Here is a 17,026-nt window from a genome sequence, read left to right as displayed (position 1 = left end):
CCTAATCTAATACCCTCAGCACCCATTCCATTATCCTAGTTTAGTTTTTGTTCATCTTATATCCTCCTTTCAAGACACTGTCCATTCCGTTCAACTGCTCTTCCAAGTCCTTTGCTGTCTCTGACAGAATTACAATGTCATCGGCGAACCTCAAAGTTTTTATTTCTTCTCCATGGATTTTAATGCCTACTCCGAACTTTTCTTTTGTTTCCTTTACTGCTTGCTCAATATACAGATTGAATAGCATCGGGGAGAGGCTACAACCCTGTCTCACTCCCTTCCAACCACTGCTTCCTTTTGATGTCCCTCTACTCTTATAACCGTCATCTGGTTTCTGTACAAATTGTAAATAGCCTTTCGCTCCCTGTATTTTACCCCTGCCACCTTCAGAATTTGAAAGAATTCCACTCAAAACATTGTCAAAAGCTTTCTCTAAGTCTACAAATGCTAGAAACGTACGTTTGCCTTTCCTTAATCTATTTTCAAAGATAAGTCGTAGAGTCAGTATTGCCTCATGTGTTCCAACATTTCTGCGGAATCCAAACTGATCTCCCTCGGGGTCGGCTTATACGAGTTTTTCCATTCTTCTGTAAAGGATTCGTGTTTGTATTTTGCAGCCGTGACTTATTAAACTTATAGTTCCGTAATTTTCACACCTGTCAGCACCTGCATACTTTGGAATTGGAATTATTGTATTATTGTTGAAGTCTGAGGGTATTTCGCCTGTCTCATACATCTTGCTCACCAGATGGAAGAGTTTTGTCTTGGCTTGCTCTCCCTAGGCTATCAGTAGCTCGGTCAAAATGTTGTTTACTCTCGGGACCTTGTTTCGACTTAAGTCTTTCGGTACTTTGTCAGAATCTTCGCGCAGTATCATATCTTCCATTTCATCTTCATCTACGTCCTCTTCCATAATATTGCCCTCAAGTACATCTCCCTTACCCCTTCCACCTTCTACCTTCCACCTTTCAGCTTTCCATTTTTTGCTTAGGACTGGTTTTCCATCTGCGGTCTTGATGTTCATACAGCTGGTTCTCTTTTCTCCAAAGGTCACTCTAATTCTCCTGTAGATAGCATCTATCTTACTCCCTAGTGATACATAGTTCTACAACCTTACGTTTGTCCTTTAGCCATTCCTGCTTAACCATTTTTCACTACGTGTCTATCTCATTTTTTAGACCTTTCTATTCCCTTTCACTAATTTCAGCTCTTGTTTTTTATATTTTCTCCTCTCATCTATTAAATTTAATATCTCTTGTGTTACGCAAGTGCCGGCCGGAGTGGCCGAGCGGTTCTAGGCGCTACAATCTGGAACCGCGCGACCGCTACGATCGCAGGTTCGAATCCTGCCTCGGGCATGGATGTGTGTGATGTCCTTAGTTTAGTTAGGTTTACGTAGTTCTAAGTTCTAGGGGATTGATGACCTCAGAAGTTAAGTCCCATAGTGCTCAGAACCATTTGAACCATTTGTTACTCAAGAATTTCCTCTAGCCCTCGACTTTTTACGCACTTGATCCTCTGCTGCTTCACTATTTCGGGAGGACGACGGTTCAATCCCGTCTCCGGCCATCCTGATTTAGGTTTTCCGTGATTTCCCTAAATCGCTTCAGGCAAATGCCGGGATGGTTCCTTTGACAGGGCACGGCCGATTTTCTTCCCCATCCTTCCCTCACCCGAGCTTGCGCTCCGTCTCTAATGACCTCGTTGTCGACGGGACGTTAAACACTAATCTCCCCCCCGCTTCACTATTTCATCTCTCAAAGCTACCATTCTTCTTCTACTGTATACCTTAACCCTGTTCTTGTCGTTCATTAATGCTCCCTCTGAAACTCTCGACAAACTCTGTTTCTTTCAGTTTATCCAGGTACCATCTCCTTAAATTCCTACCTTTACGCAGTTCTTCAGTTTTAATCTGCAGTTCATAACCAATAAGTTGTGGTCGGAGTCCACGTGTGCCCCTTGATATGTAAAAAATTTAAAACCTTGTTCCAAAATATCTGTCGTACCATTATATAATCAGTTCAAAAATGGTTCAAATGGCTCTGAGCACTATGGGACTTAACTTCTGAGGTCACCAGTCTCCTAGAGCTTATAACTACTTAAACCTACCTAACCTAAGGACATAACACACATCCATGCCCGAGGCAGGATTCGAACCTGCGACCGTAGCGGTCGCGCGGTTCCAGACTGTAGCGCCCAGAACCGCTCGGCCACCCCGGCCGGCTATATAATCAGTCTGAAACTTCCCGGTGACTCCAGATCTCCTGCATGTGTACAACCTTCTTTTATGATTCTTAAACCAAGTGTTACCTACAATTAAATTATGCTCTGTGCAAATTTCTACAAGGCGGCTTCTTCTTTCATTCCTTAGCCCCAATCCATATTCACCTACTACTTTCCTTCTCTTCCTTTTCCTGCTATCGAATTCCAGGCCCACATGACTATTAAATGTTCTTCTCCCTTAACCATCTGAATAATTTCTTTTATCTCGTCACACATTTCCTCAGTCACCTCCACATCTATGTAACTAGTTGAAATGTGTGTGAATTCCTAAGGGACAAAACTGCTGAGGTCGTCGGTTCCTAGACTTACACACTACTTAAACTAACTTACACTAAGAACAACACACACACACCCATGCCCGAGGGAGGACTCGAACCTCCGGCGGGAAAGGCCATAGCTAGTTGGCATATAAACTTGCACTACTGGGGTGAGTGTGGGCTTCGTGTCTATCTTGGTTACAATAATGCGTTCACTGTGCTGTTCACAATGGCTTACCCAAGTTCCTATTTTTTATTCATTATTAAACCTACTTTACCCCTATTTGATTTGTTATTTCTAATTCTGTAATCACCTGACCAGACGTCCTGTTCCTCCTACCACCGAATTCACTAATTCCCACTGTATCTAACTTTAACCTATCCATTTCCCTTTTTAAATTTTGCTAACCTACCTGCCCGATTAAGGGATCTGACATTCCACGCTCCGATCCATAGAACGACAGTTTTGTTTCTTCTGATAACGACGTCCTCAAGATAGTCTCCGCCCGGAGATCCGAATAGGGGATTATTTTACCTCCTGAATACTTTACCCAAGAGGACGCCATCATGATTTAACCATCCAGTAGAGCTGCATGCTCTCGGGAAAAATTAAGGCTGCAGTTTTCCCCTTGCTTTCAGCCGTTCGGAGTACCAGCACAGCATGGCCGTTTTGGTTAGTGTTACATGGCCAGATCAATCACCCAGACTGTTGCCCCCTTCTTCAGGAACCACAAGTTTGTGTGGCCTCTCAACAGATACCCCTCCATTGTGGTTGCACCCACGGTACGTCTATCTGTATTGCTGAGGCATGCAAGCCTCCCCACCAACAGCAAGGTCCATGGTTCATGACTTTGGCTTATACATTCATATAGTTTAATATTTGAGTATCTTGTAACACAAAATTTATTCGTTCAGAGTCTCTCTAGGTATTACACGTTTTGATTGTGTTTTGTGTCGATATAGTCGTAAAATTTCACATACGTATCTTTCTCAAACAATCTCTGTAGCCCGCATCTCGTGGTCGTGCGGTAGCGTTCTCGCTTCCCACGCCCGGGTTCCCGGGTTCGATTCCCGGCGGGGTCAGGGATTTTCTCTGCCTCGTGATGGCTGGGTGTTGTGTGATGTCCTTAGGTTAGTTAGGTTTAAGTAGTTCTAAGTTCTAGGGGACTGATGACCATAGGTGTTAAGTCCCATAGTGCTCAGAGCCAGCCAATCTCTGTAAAGCCACGAATTCTACTTGAAGTTATGTTGACTATCTGTTTAGCGTTACGCTATAGGACGATGGCCTACAAAGGCCGATTCAACTAACTATTAAATAAATATAATTGTGGAACATTAATACTGTTTATTCAAGTTATTAATAGATACTGCCTCGGGCATGGATGTGTGTGATGTCCTTAGGTTAGTTAAGTTTAAGTAGTTCTACGTTCTAGGGGACTGATGACCTCAGAAGTTAAGTCCCATAGTGCTCAGAGGCATTTGAACCATTTTTTTCTAACCCTACAACGCTCCATACGAATTTTGCATTGATGGAAACAGTGCTCGAATTCTTCCTCTGTCTGTACATTAATGAGGCGTGCGGCTTTTTCTTTGACTGCTTCAATGTACTGAAATCTTGTTCATTTTAATGCAGATGTGAGCTTGGGGAATAGATAAGACACATGGAGTCACATGATGCTAGGTCAGACAAATAATGCGGGTATTCTGAGAATGGGACGCTGTACTTCCCCAGAAACCTCTTACCAGACAATGCGTTGTGAGCCGGTGGGTTGTCTTGAGGCAGAACGCATGACTTTCTCTTCCAGAATGCGAGTAGTTTTCTTCTTATTTTCTCATGGAATTTGATCAAAAACCTAAACATGGTAATACTGATTAACAGTTTGACCTACATGAACCCAATGAAGACACACAATTCTATCAATATTGAAAAAAACTCATCATCGCTTTGAATCCTGACTCGCTCATTCGGACTATTTTGCCCTTGGCGAAGTGGAGCCCTCCAAATGCATGGATTGGCGCTTAGTTTCTGGATCATTTGAAAAACCGAGATTTGTCACACGTTATCACTCTTTCCAAGAAATAAGGATCATTTCCAATTGTGTTCAAAGTGTCAGTACAAAAACAATTTTCACGAGTATTTTTTTCTTCGAATGTAAGAATTGTCAGCTCCAGTTTCGCACACCCTTCTCTCATTTTAAACTGATCATGTAAAATTTGCCACAGTTTCTGCAACAGATCGAATACTCAACCGACAGTCATATCGAATTAGATAACCTACTTTTTCGATACTTTTATCCGTGTTTTTTTTATTAAGGGGCGTCCCGGGCCTGAGTGATCGTCAGCGGCTTCTCGGCCGTCTTGGAAACGCTTGAACCATTTAGAAACCCGCATATATGATAAACTGTCTTCGCTATACAAATCTTATAGTAAAAGTTAGGTTTCGGGAGCATTTTTTTTCCAAGTTTCATGTTAAACTTCACGACATACCGTTGCTCTATTATTACACTTACCATTTTTTCCGGGAAAACAAGATAACAGCTCTTGCAGAAACGAAGGACACGGCCACACTGATTTGTCTACATGCACCAGAGATGGCGCATTTGGGTGAGAAGGCATTAAGCTTCACAGCTATTGGTCGGTAATCTCTGACGCATGCGTACTTGCTGTGTGACAGCATCAGTTCCGGTACTTTATAGCCACACTTCGTATTTCGACGACCGACCCAGGCGCCGTATTCAGGTGCTGCGAGTTTTGTGGCTGCGTGTACTTGCCACCTCCACCCCAACCAGACTGTCTTCTATTGTTGGTCTCACGCCACTATTTACAGCCGAGTTCGATTCCTCACGCTTATTATGCCATTTGCGGCTCTTTTTGTTTTTCAGGGCTCGCACTGATATTCCGCGAAACGCAAATTCCCTCAGTGATTTCCAACTTACTTTATTAAAATCTCGCCGGCCGTGGTGGCCGTGCGGTTCTAGGCGCTGCAGTCTGGAACCGAGCGACCGCTAAGGCCGCAGGTTCGAATCCTGCCTCGGGCATGGATGTGTGTGATGTCCTTGGGTTAGTTAGGTTTAAGTAGTTCTAAGTTCTAGGGGAGTGATGACCTAAGATGTTAAGTCCCATAGTGCTCAGAGCCATTTGAACCATTAGCTCGAAGACGTTCGTTGCGTTGCTCTTGACTTTCATTAGCAAGTCTGATTGCAGCCTTGTTTCTTAAATTTTCATTGTCCGTCAATTGATCTTCTGCCGATCTATTTAACCGACGGCTCTGGACTAATTGTGAATTCCGAGTCCGTCGACCAAATTTTCCTCCTCGTCCACGAAGACATGGCATTGTTTTATGTACGTAACTAATATGCGGATATAATACACTTAATATTCACTGAAATGCGACACCTGAAATATCAAAAGACACCGTAAAAAATGAAATTGTCAAAATAACGAAACACACATAATATAATACGCTCAAATTAAGATGTCGAAAAATAAACGAAATCCTATGCACGTAACTTACATCTGAATATAATACGCTCAATATAGCATACAAAAATGCAACGCCACCTACCGTGCTGATTTAAGAATGTAAATTTTCCAGGCCCCCACTTGAATGCATACACAAAAAAAGGTTCGAATCCTTCCTCGGGTATGGGTGTGTGTGATGTCCTTAGGTTAGTTAGTTCTAAGTTCTAGGGGAGTGATGACCCAAGTTGTTGAGTCCCATAGTGCTCAGAGCCATTTGAACCATTTGATCAATGCCAAGCAGAATAACTGCTTGTATATGGGCCAGAGGTGGACCAACGCGTTACTGAGTTGCTGAATTTGTGAAGCTCTTTCTCATGAATAAATTATCCAATTTTTCTGAAACTGTAATCTTCCGTTTGTCTGTGCATGTACATTACATCTACCAATTTCTGTCCCATTTGGGTAATTTCTTTGTAGCGCTTGCTCTCTGTTCTTAGAGTGTAAATTGGATGACCTAGGAGGTCATAGTAAGGTTACATAACAGGTCCTCATTGTACGAGGGTGAGTCAAATGAAAACCTTAAATATTTTTTAAAAAATATTATTTATTGTGCAGAAGTGGTACAAAGCTGTATCACTTTTCAACATAATCTCCCCCAGGCTCAATGCAAGTCCTCCAGCGCTTACAAAGTGCATAAATTCCATTAGAAAAAAATTCTTTTGGTAGTCCGCACAACACTCATGCACTGCGTGACTTACCTCTTCATCAGAACGGAACTTCTTTCCTCCCATTGCGTCTTTGAGTGATCCAAAGATATGGAAATCACTTGGGGTATAGTCTGGTGAGTATGGTGGATGAGGAAGACACTCATAATGCAGGTCTGTGATGGTGCAGCTGTTGCACGTGCAGTGTGGGGCCTTGCATTGTCATGTTGCAAAAGGACACCTGCTGACAGCAATCGACGTCGCTCTGATTTGATTGCAGTCCGCAGATGATTTTTGAGGAGATCTGTGTATGATGCACTAGTGACAGTGGTCCCTGTTTCGTCCCAAAAGAGAGTCGGCATAACCTTCCCTGCTGATGGTTCTGTTCGAAACTTCTTTGGTTTTGGTGATGAGCAATGGCGCCATTCCCTACTCGCTCTCTTCGTTTCCGGTTCGTAGAAATGAACCCAGGTTTCGTCCCCAGTAACCATTCTTGCAAGGAAGCCATCACCTTCTCGTTCAAAGAGCCGAAGACGTTCTTCAGAAGCATCAACACGTCGTTATCTCACTTCAGGAGTCAGCTGCCGTTTCACCCATCTTGCAGACACTTTGTGAAACTGGAGCACATCATGCACAATATGGTGTGCTGACCCACGACTAATCAGTAAACATGCTGCAATGTCATTCATTGTCATTAGGCGGTTTTCCTTCAGTTTGGCTTTAACTGCTGCAATGTTCTGTGGAGTCACAACTCGTTGTGCCTGACCTGGACGAGGAGCATCTTCCACTGAAGTCACACCATTTGCGAACTTCCTACTCCATTCGTAGACTTGCTGCTGTGACAAACATGCATCACCGTACTGAACCTTCATTCGTCGATGAATTTCAATAGGTTTCACACGTTCACTACGCAAAAACGGAACGCTGTTCTTCCCTGGTGCAAGTGGCAAGAGGAGCGGCCATCTTTACACTGATACTGCGACGGTATGTGTGCATCTGCACTATGCTGCCACCCACAGGCCATTCTGCACGCTGTTAGTAGCACGCTTCCCAGCTTACAGGATAGCGGCGCGAAATTTCGTTTTGTTATTACAAATTTAAGGTTTTCATTTGACTGGCCCTCGTAGTATCAAGAGACGGTCAGTCGCGCGGTGTGGGCGCTGACGGAGTTGTGGAAGCCGTGTGTAGACGTGGCGCCGGTGCGGCGTGCCGCAGGTGCCAGCGGCTGTACGGCGCCGGCTCCAACGTGTCGCTGTCGGAGCTGCCGGCGGCCTCTGTGGTGATCGTCTTCCACAACGAGGCGTGGTCCACTCTGCTGCGGACGGTCCACAGCGCGCTGCTGCGCTCCCCCAGGAGCCTGCTGCGCGAGATCCTGCTGGTTGACGACGCCAGCGACAGGGGTGAGTCCAGCGTTCCCGCTCCTCCACTACTGGCCATTAAAATTGCTACATCACGAAGATGACGTGCTACAGACGCGAACCTTAACCGACAGGAAGAAGATGCTGTGGTATGGAAATGATTAGCTTTTCAGAGCATTCACACAAGGTTGGCGCCGGTGGCGACACCTACAACGTGCTGACAGGAGGAAAGTTTCCAACCGATTTCTCATACACAAACAGCAGTTGACCGCCGGTGCCTGGTGAAACGTTGTTGTCATGCCTCGTGTAAGGAGGACTGTAGCCTATCGCGATTGCGGTTTATTGTATCGCGACATTGTTGCTCGCGTTGGTCGACATCCAATGACTGTTATCAGAATATGGAATCGGTGGGTTCAGAAGGGTAATACGGAACGCCGTGCTGGATCCCAACGGCCTCGTATCACTAGCAGTCGAGATGACAGGCATCTGATTCGCATGGCTGTAACGGATCGTGCAGCTCGTCTCGATCCCTGAGTCAACAGATGGGGACGTTCGCAAGACAACAACCATCTGCACGAACTGTTCGACGACGTTAGCAGCGGCAGGGACCGTCAGCACGGAGACCGTGGCTGCGGTTACCCTTGACGCTGCATCACAGACAGGAGCGACTGCGATGGTGTACTCAAGGACGAACCTGGGTGCACGAATGGCAAAACGACATTTTTTCGGGTGAATACAGGTTCTGTTTACAGCATAATGATAGTCGCATCCGTGTTTGGCGATATCGCGGTGAACGCACATTGGTTGCGTGTAGTCGTCATCGCCATTCTGGCTATCACCCGGCATGTTTGTATGGGGTGCCATTGGTTACACGTCTCTGTCATCTCTTGTTCGCATTGACGGCACTTTGAACAGTGGACGTTACATTTCAGATGTGTTACGACCCGTGGCTCTACCCTTTATTCGATCCCTGCGAAACCCTATATTTCAGCAGGATAGTGCACGACCGCATGTTGCAGGTCCTGTACGCACCTTTCTGGATACAGAAAATGTTCGACTGCTGCCCTGGTCAGCACATTCTCCAGATCTCCCACCAACTGAAAACGTCTGGTCAATGGTGGCCGAGCAACCGGCTCGTCACAATACGCCAGTCACTACTCTTGATGTACTGTGGTATCGCGTTGAAGCTGCATGGGCAGCTATACCTGTACACACCATCCAAGTTCTGTTTGACTCAATGCCTAGGCATATCTAGGCCATTATTACGGCCAGAAGTGGTTGTTCTGGGTACTGATTTCTCAAGATCTATGCACCCAAAGAGCGTGAAAATGTAATCACATTTCACTTCTTGTACAATATATTTGTCCAATGAATACCCGTGTATCATTTGCATTTCTTCTTGGTGTAGCAATTTTAATGGCCAGTAATGTACCTAATTTTCCGTGGAGGTTGTACTGGCGCCACAATTCTCCGCCGGATACTCACACTGAAACGCCAAAGAAACTGGTATAGGCATGCGTACTGAGATACAGAGATGTGTAAACAGGCAGAGCAGGGCACTGCGGTCGGCAAGACAAGTGTCTGTCGCAGTTGTTGGATCGGTTACTGCTGCTACAATGACAGGTTATCAAGATTTACATGAGTCTGGACGTGATGTTATAATCGGCGCACGAGCGATGGGCAGCATCTCTGAGGTAGCGATGAATTGGGGACTTTCCCGTACGACCGTACCGTGAATCTCAGGAACTCGGTAAAACATCAAACCTCCGACATCGCCGCGGCCGGAAAAAGATCCTGCAAGAACTGGACCAACCACGAGCTGAGAGAATTGTTCAGCGTGACGGAAGTGCAACCCTTCTGCAAATTGCTGCAGATTTCACTGCTGGACCATCGAACGAATATCTATTGGAGGGCAAGTCTGGTGCCAGCAGCCGCGGTAATTCCAGCTCCAATAGCGTATATTAAAGTTGTTGCGGTTAAGAAGCTCGTAGTTGGATTTGTGTCCCACGCTGTTGGTTCACCGCCCGTCGGTGTTCAACTGGCATGTATCGTGAGACGTCCTGCCGGTGGGGCGAACCGAAGGCGTGCGACCGCCTCGTGCTTGCTCGTGTGTCCCGAAGCGGATCCCGTTGAAATCCTACCAGGGTGCTCTTTACTGTGTGGGGGCCGGCACGTTTACTTTGAACAAATTAGAGTGCTTAAAGCAGGCAAGCCCGCCTGAATACTGTGTGCATGAAATAATGGAATAGGACCTCGGTTCTATTTTGTTGGTCTTCGAAACCCGAGGTAATGATTAATAACGACAGGCGGGGGCATTCGTATGGCGACGTTAGAGGTGAAAATCTTGGTTCGTCGCAAGACGAACAGAAGCGAAAGCATTTGCCAAGTATGTTTTCATTAATCAAGAACGAAAGTTAGAGGTTCGAAGGCGATCAGATACCGTCCTAGTTCTAACCATAAACGATGCCAGCCAGCGATCCGCCGCAGTTCCTCCGATGACTCGGCGGGCAGCCTCCGGGATACCAAAGCTTTTGGGTTCCGGGGAAAGTATGGTTGCAAAGCTGAAACTTAAAGGAACTGACGGAAGGGCACCACCAGGAGTGGAGCCTGTGGCTTAATTTGACTCAACGCAGGAAACCTCACCAGGCCCGGACACCGGAAGGATTGACAGATACGGGCTTTCGGAGCCGGAGCCCCACTCGTGTATCCTTAACAACTGCACGACACAAAACTTTACGCCTCGCCTGGGTCCGCCAACACCGACGTCAGACTGTTGATGACTGGAAACATGTTTTTAACTGTATATACGTAGTATCTGTTCCCCAAAGTACAGATACCATTGATGACCGCGCAGCTTTTCTAGAATGAAATGATAGTTAAATTGACACCCTAACTGCAAACAGGCGTTGTTATACATAATTGGGGACATGTTGAAAATGTGTGCCCCGTTTGGGACTCGAACCCGGCATCTCCTGCTTACATGGCAGACGCTCTATCCATCTGAGCCACCGAGGGCACAGAGGATAGTGCGCCTGCAGGGACATATCCCTTGCACATTCCCAACATGTCCACACCACTATATTCGCCTAATAGATGTTTACCCGTCGAGCGCATTGACGTGTGCGGGTACGGAGAAACCTCATGAATCCATGCACCCTGCATGTCAGCAGGGGACTGTTCAAGCTGGTGGAGGTATTGTAATGGTGTAAGGCGTGTGCAGTTGGAGTGATGTGGGGCCCCTGATATGTCTAGATACGACTCTGACAGGTGACACATAAGTAAGCATCCTTTCTGATCTCCTGCATCCATTCATGTCCATTGTGCATTCCGTTGGACTCGGACATTTCCAGAAGGATAATGCGGCACCCCACACGTCCAGAATTGCTACAGAGTGGCTCGAGGAACACTCTTCTGAGTTCAAAAACTTCCGCTGGCCAGCAAACTTCCCAGAAATTAACATTATTGAGCATATCTGGGAGCCTTGCAACGTGATGTTCAGTAGAGATGTCCATCGCCTCAAACTCTTACGCATTTATGGACAGCCCTGCAGGAATCGTGGCGTCAGTTCCCTCCAGGACTTCAGACATCAATCGAGTTCATGTCACAACGTGTTGTGGTACTTCTGCGTGCTCGCGGGGGCCTTACACGATATTAGGCAGGTTTGCCAGTCTCTTTGGATCTTCAGTGTATAATGCATTTACCTAGATTTTGTCAACTAACAAATATGTTCTCCCACCTCTGGTCCTCTTCCAAGTCTCTCCCCGCTTATAGTGCATCCATTATTGTGTTGTTCCTTTTTCATCCAAGATCCTACCTAATTTTTTCCCTTCTTAATTGTTACCATTATATGTCTTGCAACACAACCTCATGTCTATTTTATCCGTCCAAAGCACACTTTCTATTCTTTTCCGGTTCGTAATGTAACCCTCATTTGAAAAAGAAGTGAAATATAATAAAATGAAATACTTCTACTTGCCCGGAAGTGAGATACACGGAGTGACCACAGCAGAGGTATAATAACGACGCACTACTGTTTGGGGAAGACCGAGAGATGTGATCACAATGACATTTATTCTACCAGTTAGGGACGTGACACTACACAAATGATAATATTTACAGAGATCTACATGCACTGTGACTGGAAATTCAGTACGAAGTAGCCCAACCACGTGTAGTAGTCGGAGCTGTTGAACGTCATGGCATGGAATCAAAGAGCGCCTAATACACTTCTGGGGAATACTCTGCAACGCGGTTTGTACGCGAGTTCACAATGCATCATCTTCAGTTGCAGGAGGATCTGAGCGAACAGACCATACCCCAGACATGTTCGATGGGCGACATGTCAGATGAACGGGCAGGCCAGGGAAGCGGTAGTATCTGTCGTTCTTCAAAGAAGGCTTGCACGTGCCTCACCGCATGCTATCGGGCTTTGTCCTGCTGAAGTACACTATGCGCTCAAAAGTATCCGAACATCCCCAAAAACATACGTTTTTCATATTAGGTGGTTGTGCTGCCACCTACTGCCAGGTACTCCATATCAGCGACCTCAGTAATGATTAGACATCGTGACAGAGCAGAATGGGGCGCTTTGTGGAACTCACGGACATCGAGCGTGGTCAGGTGGTTGGGTGTCATTTGTGTCGTACGTCTGTATGCGAGATTTCCACACTCCTAATCATTCCTTGGTGCACTGTTTCCGATGTGATAGTGAAGTGGAAACGTGAAGGGACACGTACAGCACAAAAGCGCACAGGCGGACCTTGTCTGTTGAGTGACAGAGACCGCCGACAGTGAAGAGGGTTGGAATGTGTAATAGGCAGACATCTATCCAGACCATCACACAGGAATTCCAAACTGCATCAGGATCCACTGCAAGCACTATGACAGGTGGGAGGTGAGAAAACTTGGATTTCATTATCGAGCGGCTGCTCATAAGCGACACATTCTTTTCTTTCTTTTCTTTTGCTGATGCCGTTTTTCCTGCGGATACGCTGGGTCGGCATGGATAAACGGATGTGGCAATGTTAGTTAAGGGGTGGCCGGATGCCCTTCCTGCCGCCACCCCGTACCCCCCGGGAAGGAATTAGTGTACCCCAACTGTCTGCGACTAGTGTAATCCATGGAATAGTGCGAAAGTGTTCAGATGTCTGCGAGCCGTGTAACTGAGGCGGTACGTGGGGACCAGCCCGGTATTCACCTAGGGGGATGTGAAAAACCGCCCAAAAACCACATCCAGGCTGGCCGCCCCACACCGACCCTCGTCGTTAATCCGCCGATCCGGGACCGGCCCGCCTGCCCGAGTCCATGGAGCAGCGGGTTAGCGCGTTCGGCTAACCTGGCGAGTTGCTCATAAGCGACACATCACGCCGCTAAATGCCAAACGACGCCTCGCTTGGTATAAGCAGCGTAAATATTGAACGATTGAACAATGGGAAAACGTTGTGTGGAGTGATGACTCATGGTACACAATGTGGCGATCCGATGTCAGGGTGTGGGTATGGCGAATGCTCGGTGAAAGTCATCTGCCAGTGTGTGTAGTGCCAACAGTAATATTCTGAGGCTGTGATGTTACGGTGTGCTCGTGTTTTTCATGGAGGGGGCTTGTACCCCTCGTTTTCTTTTTTTGCGTGACACTATCACAGCACATGCCAACATTGAAACACTTTCTTGCTTCCCGCTCTTGAAGAGCAATTCGGGGATGGTGACTGAATCTTTCAACACGATCGAGCACCTGTTCATAATCCACGGCCTGTGGCGGAGTGCTTACTCGACAATAACATCCCTGTAATGGACTGGCCTGCACAGAGTCCTGACCTGAATCCTATAGAACACGTCTGGCATGTTTTGGAAAGCCGACTTCGTACCAGGCCTCACCGACCGATATCGATACCTCTCCTCAGTGCAACACTCCCCAAGAAACGTTCCAGCACCTGACTGAACGTATCCTGCGAGAGTGGAAGCTGTCATCAAGGCCAAGGGTGGCCAACACCATATTGAATTCCAGCATTACCGATGGATGGCGCTACGAGCTTGTAAGTCATATTCAGCCAGATGTTCGGATACTTTTGATCACATATGTGAAACGTCCTGCAGGAGGATCAGTGTCTCGACCTGTAAAACCTGCCTGGTGTAGCAACAGCCGCGAATTTTAAAATTTTCACGGTGAATTGTAAACTGAAAAAAATTTCGGGCTTGTTGCCGGTCGTCGTTTACTTCAGTGCACGATATTTCGACTGGGCGCCTGCCAGCCATCTTAAAGTGAGCCATCGAAGACTGACGAAGACTCGCACCGTTCCACACTTTATAGGGCGCTGCCAGTGTTCCTATGTTACCGCTCGCCGCGGCCGTTGGCGTACTCTGGCGTCTTCGAGTAGAACCAGTCGTGGAGATGATGGGGTTACAAGCACTGCGCAACTGATATCCGCTATCAAGGGTCATCAGATATTCCACCTGGCGTACTTCCATGGATTCTTTAATGATGTAGTCCCAAAAAGATATCGCTGTGATTAGAATCACAGTTCTGACATATTCCATAGAATATCCAGTGGAAATCAGTGTTCGTCAGTAGCAGACTTGCTTGGTTGTAAAAAGGCAAGTGCAACGTTGAAGCTCAGAGAAGCGTTCTTTCACCGTGCGTGTGGTCTGTGCTATGAACCGTAACAGCGGCTCTCGGAATAGCTAATTCACGGGATAAAATTAAAACCATATGGTCATTTGTGAAGAAGTGTCTGGTCAGCAGCACAAGGTCGACGATATAAAGTCAGTTCGCAGTAAAAATATTTCTGTTACCGATAAATCAGATATATGTACAGTATTTTACAATCATTTTCTGAGTATTGCTGGTGAATTAAATAAAAATTTATTTTCTACGGGGAATCATGTAACGTTCTTGGAAAATGCCTTTCCGAGATTGATGTCTGAAATTCTCCTCTGTGATACAGACAAGAGGGAGATTGAGTCAATAATTAAATCACTGAAGACTAAGGACTCTCATGGTTATGATGGAGTGTGTAGCAGAATATTAAAGTACTGTGCTGCACATGTTAGCCCTCTATTTAGCCATATTTGTAATTTTTCCTTTAGGAATGGTCAGTTTCCTGAGCAATTATGGTACTCAGTGGTAAGGCCGCTGCATAAAAAAGGGAGAAGGGGATAATGTAGATAATTTTAGTCCTATTTCTATGCCATCAGTGTTTGCAAAAGTTATTTAAAAGGCTGTGTATATAAGGTTAATTGATCATTTTATATCACACGATTTGCTATCAAATGTCGAGGAGTTCCTTGAAAAATTAAGCTGATTCTTATTCCATTGTTGATTGCGTTTTACTTAAACTTATGGACTGACTTTTTCTGGTTCATAAACATTCATTTTTATCTGTCATCTGTTATTACTTTTATAATTTCATGTACTGACACGTTCCATGACTTTGGAGATTTGCTCCTCAATTTGGTCCTACGGAACTTGACGTGTAAATAAATAAATAAATAAAGTTAGACAGTGCGTGGAATCCCATCATCTTGACGAATTGTTCCAATCGAAGACGATAGAGTGCGCCAAAGTCCGCGGCCAGCGGTAACACAGAGGAGGGCTGAGTTCCGCGGTTCCACCAGCGAGGGCGCTGCCGCGGGGAAGTGTGATCTGTCTGTCAACTTGAATTCTGACGCATGCGTGGAATACTCTCAGCGCGCTATAACGGGCGAGATTTGGTCAGTCTGCGATGGCTCACCTGAAGATGACTGGCAGGTGCCCAATCGAAATGTAATGAATTAAACGACTACCAGTTTCAAGCCCGAAGTTTGTTCGAACGTAGCGTTAGTTGTTCAAAAATCGCTCAAGACGTAGGGGGGTCGAGATAGTGTGTATAGGTAATGGCGCCCCAAAACATCACACTTGGCATTTGTCCGCTATGCCACCGCAGAATACAGTCTGCCCGATTGCATTCAGCACTGCGGCAACGAAAGTGTGCGCGGCCATCACTGCAGGATAAGTTGAAGCGAGTCTAGTCCGAAAGCACTGCATTTTGTCACTCAGCACATCAGTGAGGTTCTCGTATCCATTTCAGTCTGTGGCGTTGGTGGGTTCTGGTCAGTGGAGACCAACGCCTGCTACCAGTCCAGCCCTCAGAAGAAAGCGTCGAACCGTCGACGCAGACATGTCCACACCCGTTGCCGTCTTCCAACGTCGCACCAATACTGTGGACGAAGCTATTCTTTCAGTTACGGCCAACTGGACAAGATGGCTGTAATCTCGTACTGTGGTTACATTGCGTCGTGTAGAACCGTGTGGCTGCTGTGTACAGCCCTCTTCTCCTTACTGGTTCTACATATGCCTCAATGTTGAAGCATTGTGCCCTGTGCGTGTCATTCATTCTGCCCCGTTAGGGTGCACTCACATGCCAGTATTCCACCCTGTGATATCGGCGAGGCATAGAGGCACTTGGTTATGTGTGTCCACTTCGTATGACGGCTCCACACCAACTGAGCACTGCATAACACTGACCTGTCCGGTCACATTGCGACGCGCTGGGTTCTAAACGTGGCGTAAATGTTTGATCACTGTCTTTCGTCGTTCTGTTCACTGCGAAAGTACCACCTACCTCAGTACGATGTCTAATCACCAGCCCGCTACTCTGCATACGTAGATACTGTCCATACGATGTTAAAAGCAGCGTTGAAGAAAAACACAGTCAATACTTACGATTGCAAAGTCCGCGTAAACTCCGGTAGCAACCTATCCTGTAATATCTTATAAAAAATTTCGGGTGGAGGGCGATTGCTTCATCTCTTTTGAAAAATGGCAAAATTCTGGAACGTGTCCTTTTATTACTTTAGGTTCAAAATTAAACACTTGCCATCAGCCCGTATTTAATTAACGAATAATATCACTGTCCTCAGCTCACAGTTCATACAACCCAGTACACACACAAGGCGCCCAGGAATGTACTCAAGTCCGACCCGATAA

General features: G+C 46.2%; 2 protein-coding genes across 2 annotated transcripts in view; one reads left to right on the top strand and one right to left on the bottom strand.

Moving 5' to 3' along the window:
* The window catches only part of LOC126162788 (uncharacterized), a 640,449-nt gene that overhangs the window by 513,211 nt on the left and 110,212 nt on the right, over nucleotides 1–17,026 (bottom strand). The gene's annotated exons all lie outside the window — the stretch shown is intronic.
* The window catches only part of LOC126162787 (polypeptide N-acetylgalactosaminyltransferase 1-like), a 353,756-nt gene that overhangs the window by 229,221 nt on the left and 107,509 nt on the right, over nucleotides 1–17,026 (top strand). Inside the window, exon 5 of the mRNA XM_049919504.1 lies at nucleotides 7,922–8,106. Within this exon, the coding sequence (XP_049775461.1) occupies nucleotides 7,922–8,106 (185 nt within the window). The remainder of the gene's footprint in view (nucleotides 1–7,921; nucleotides 8,107–17,026) is intronic.

Source organism: Schistocerca cancellata, chromosome 2 (genome assembly GCF_023864275.1).
Source record: "Schistocerca cancellata isolate TAMUIC-IGC-003103 chromosome 2, iqSchCanc2.1, whole genome shotgun sequence".
NCBI classification, from domain to species: Eukaryota; Metazoa; Arthropoda; class Insecta; order Orthoptera; family Acrididae; genus Schistocerca; species Schistocerca cancellata.
Note: the sequence above shows the minus strand (reverse complement) of the source record. Positions and strands in the feature narration are given on the sequence as shown.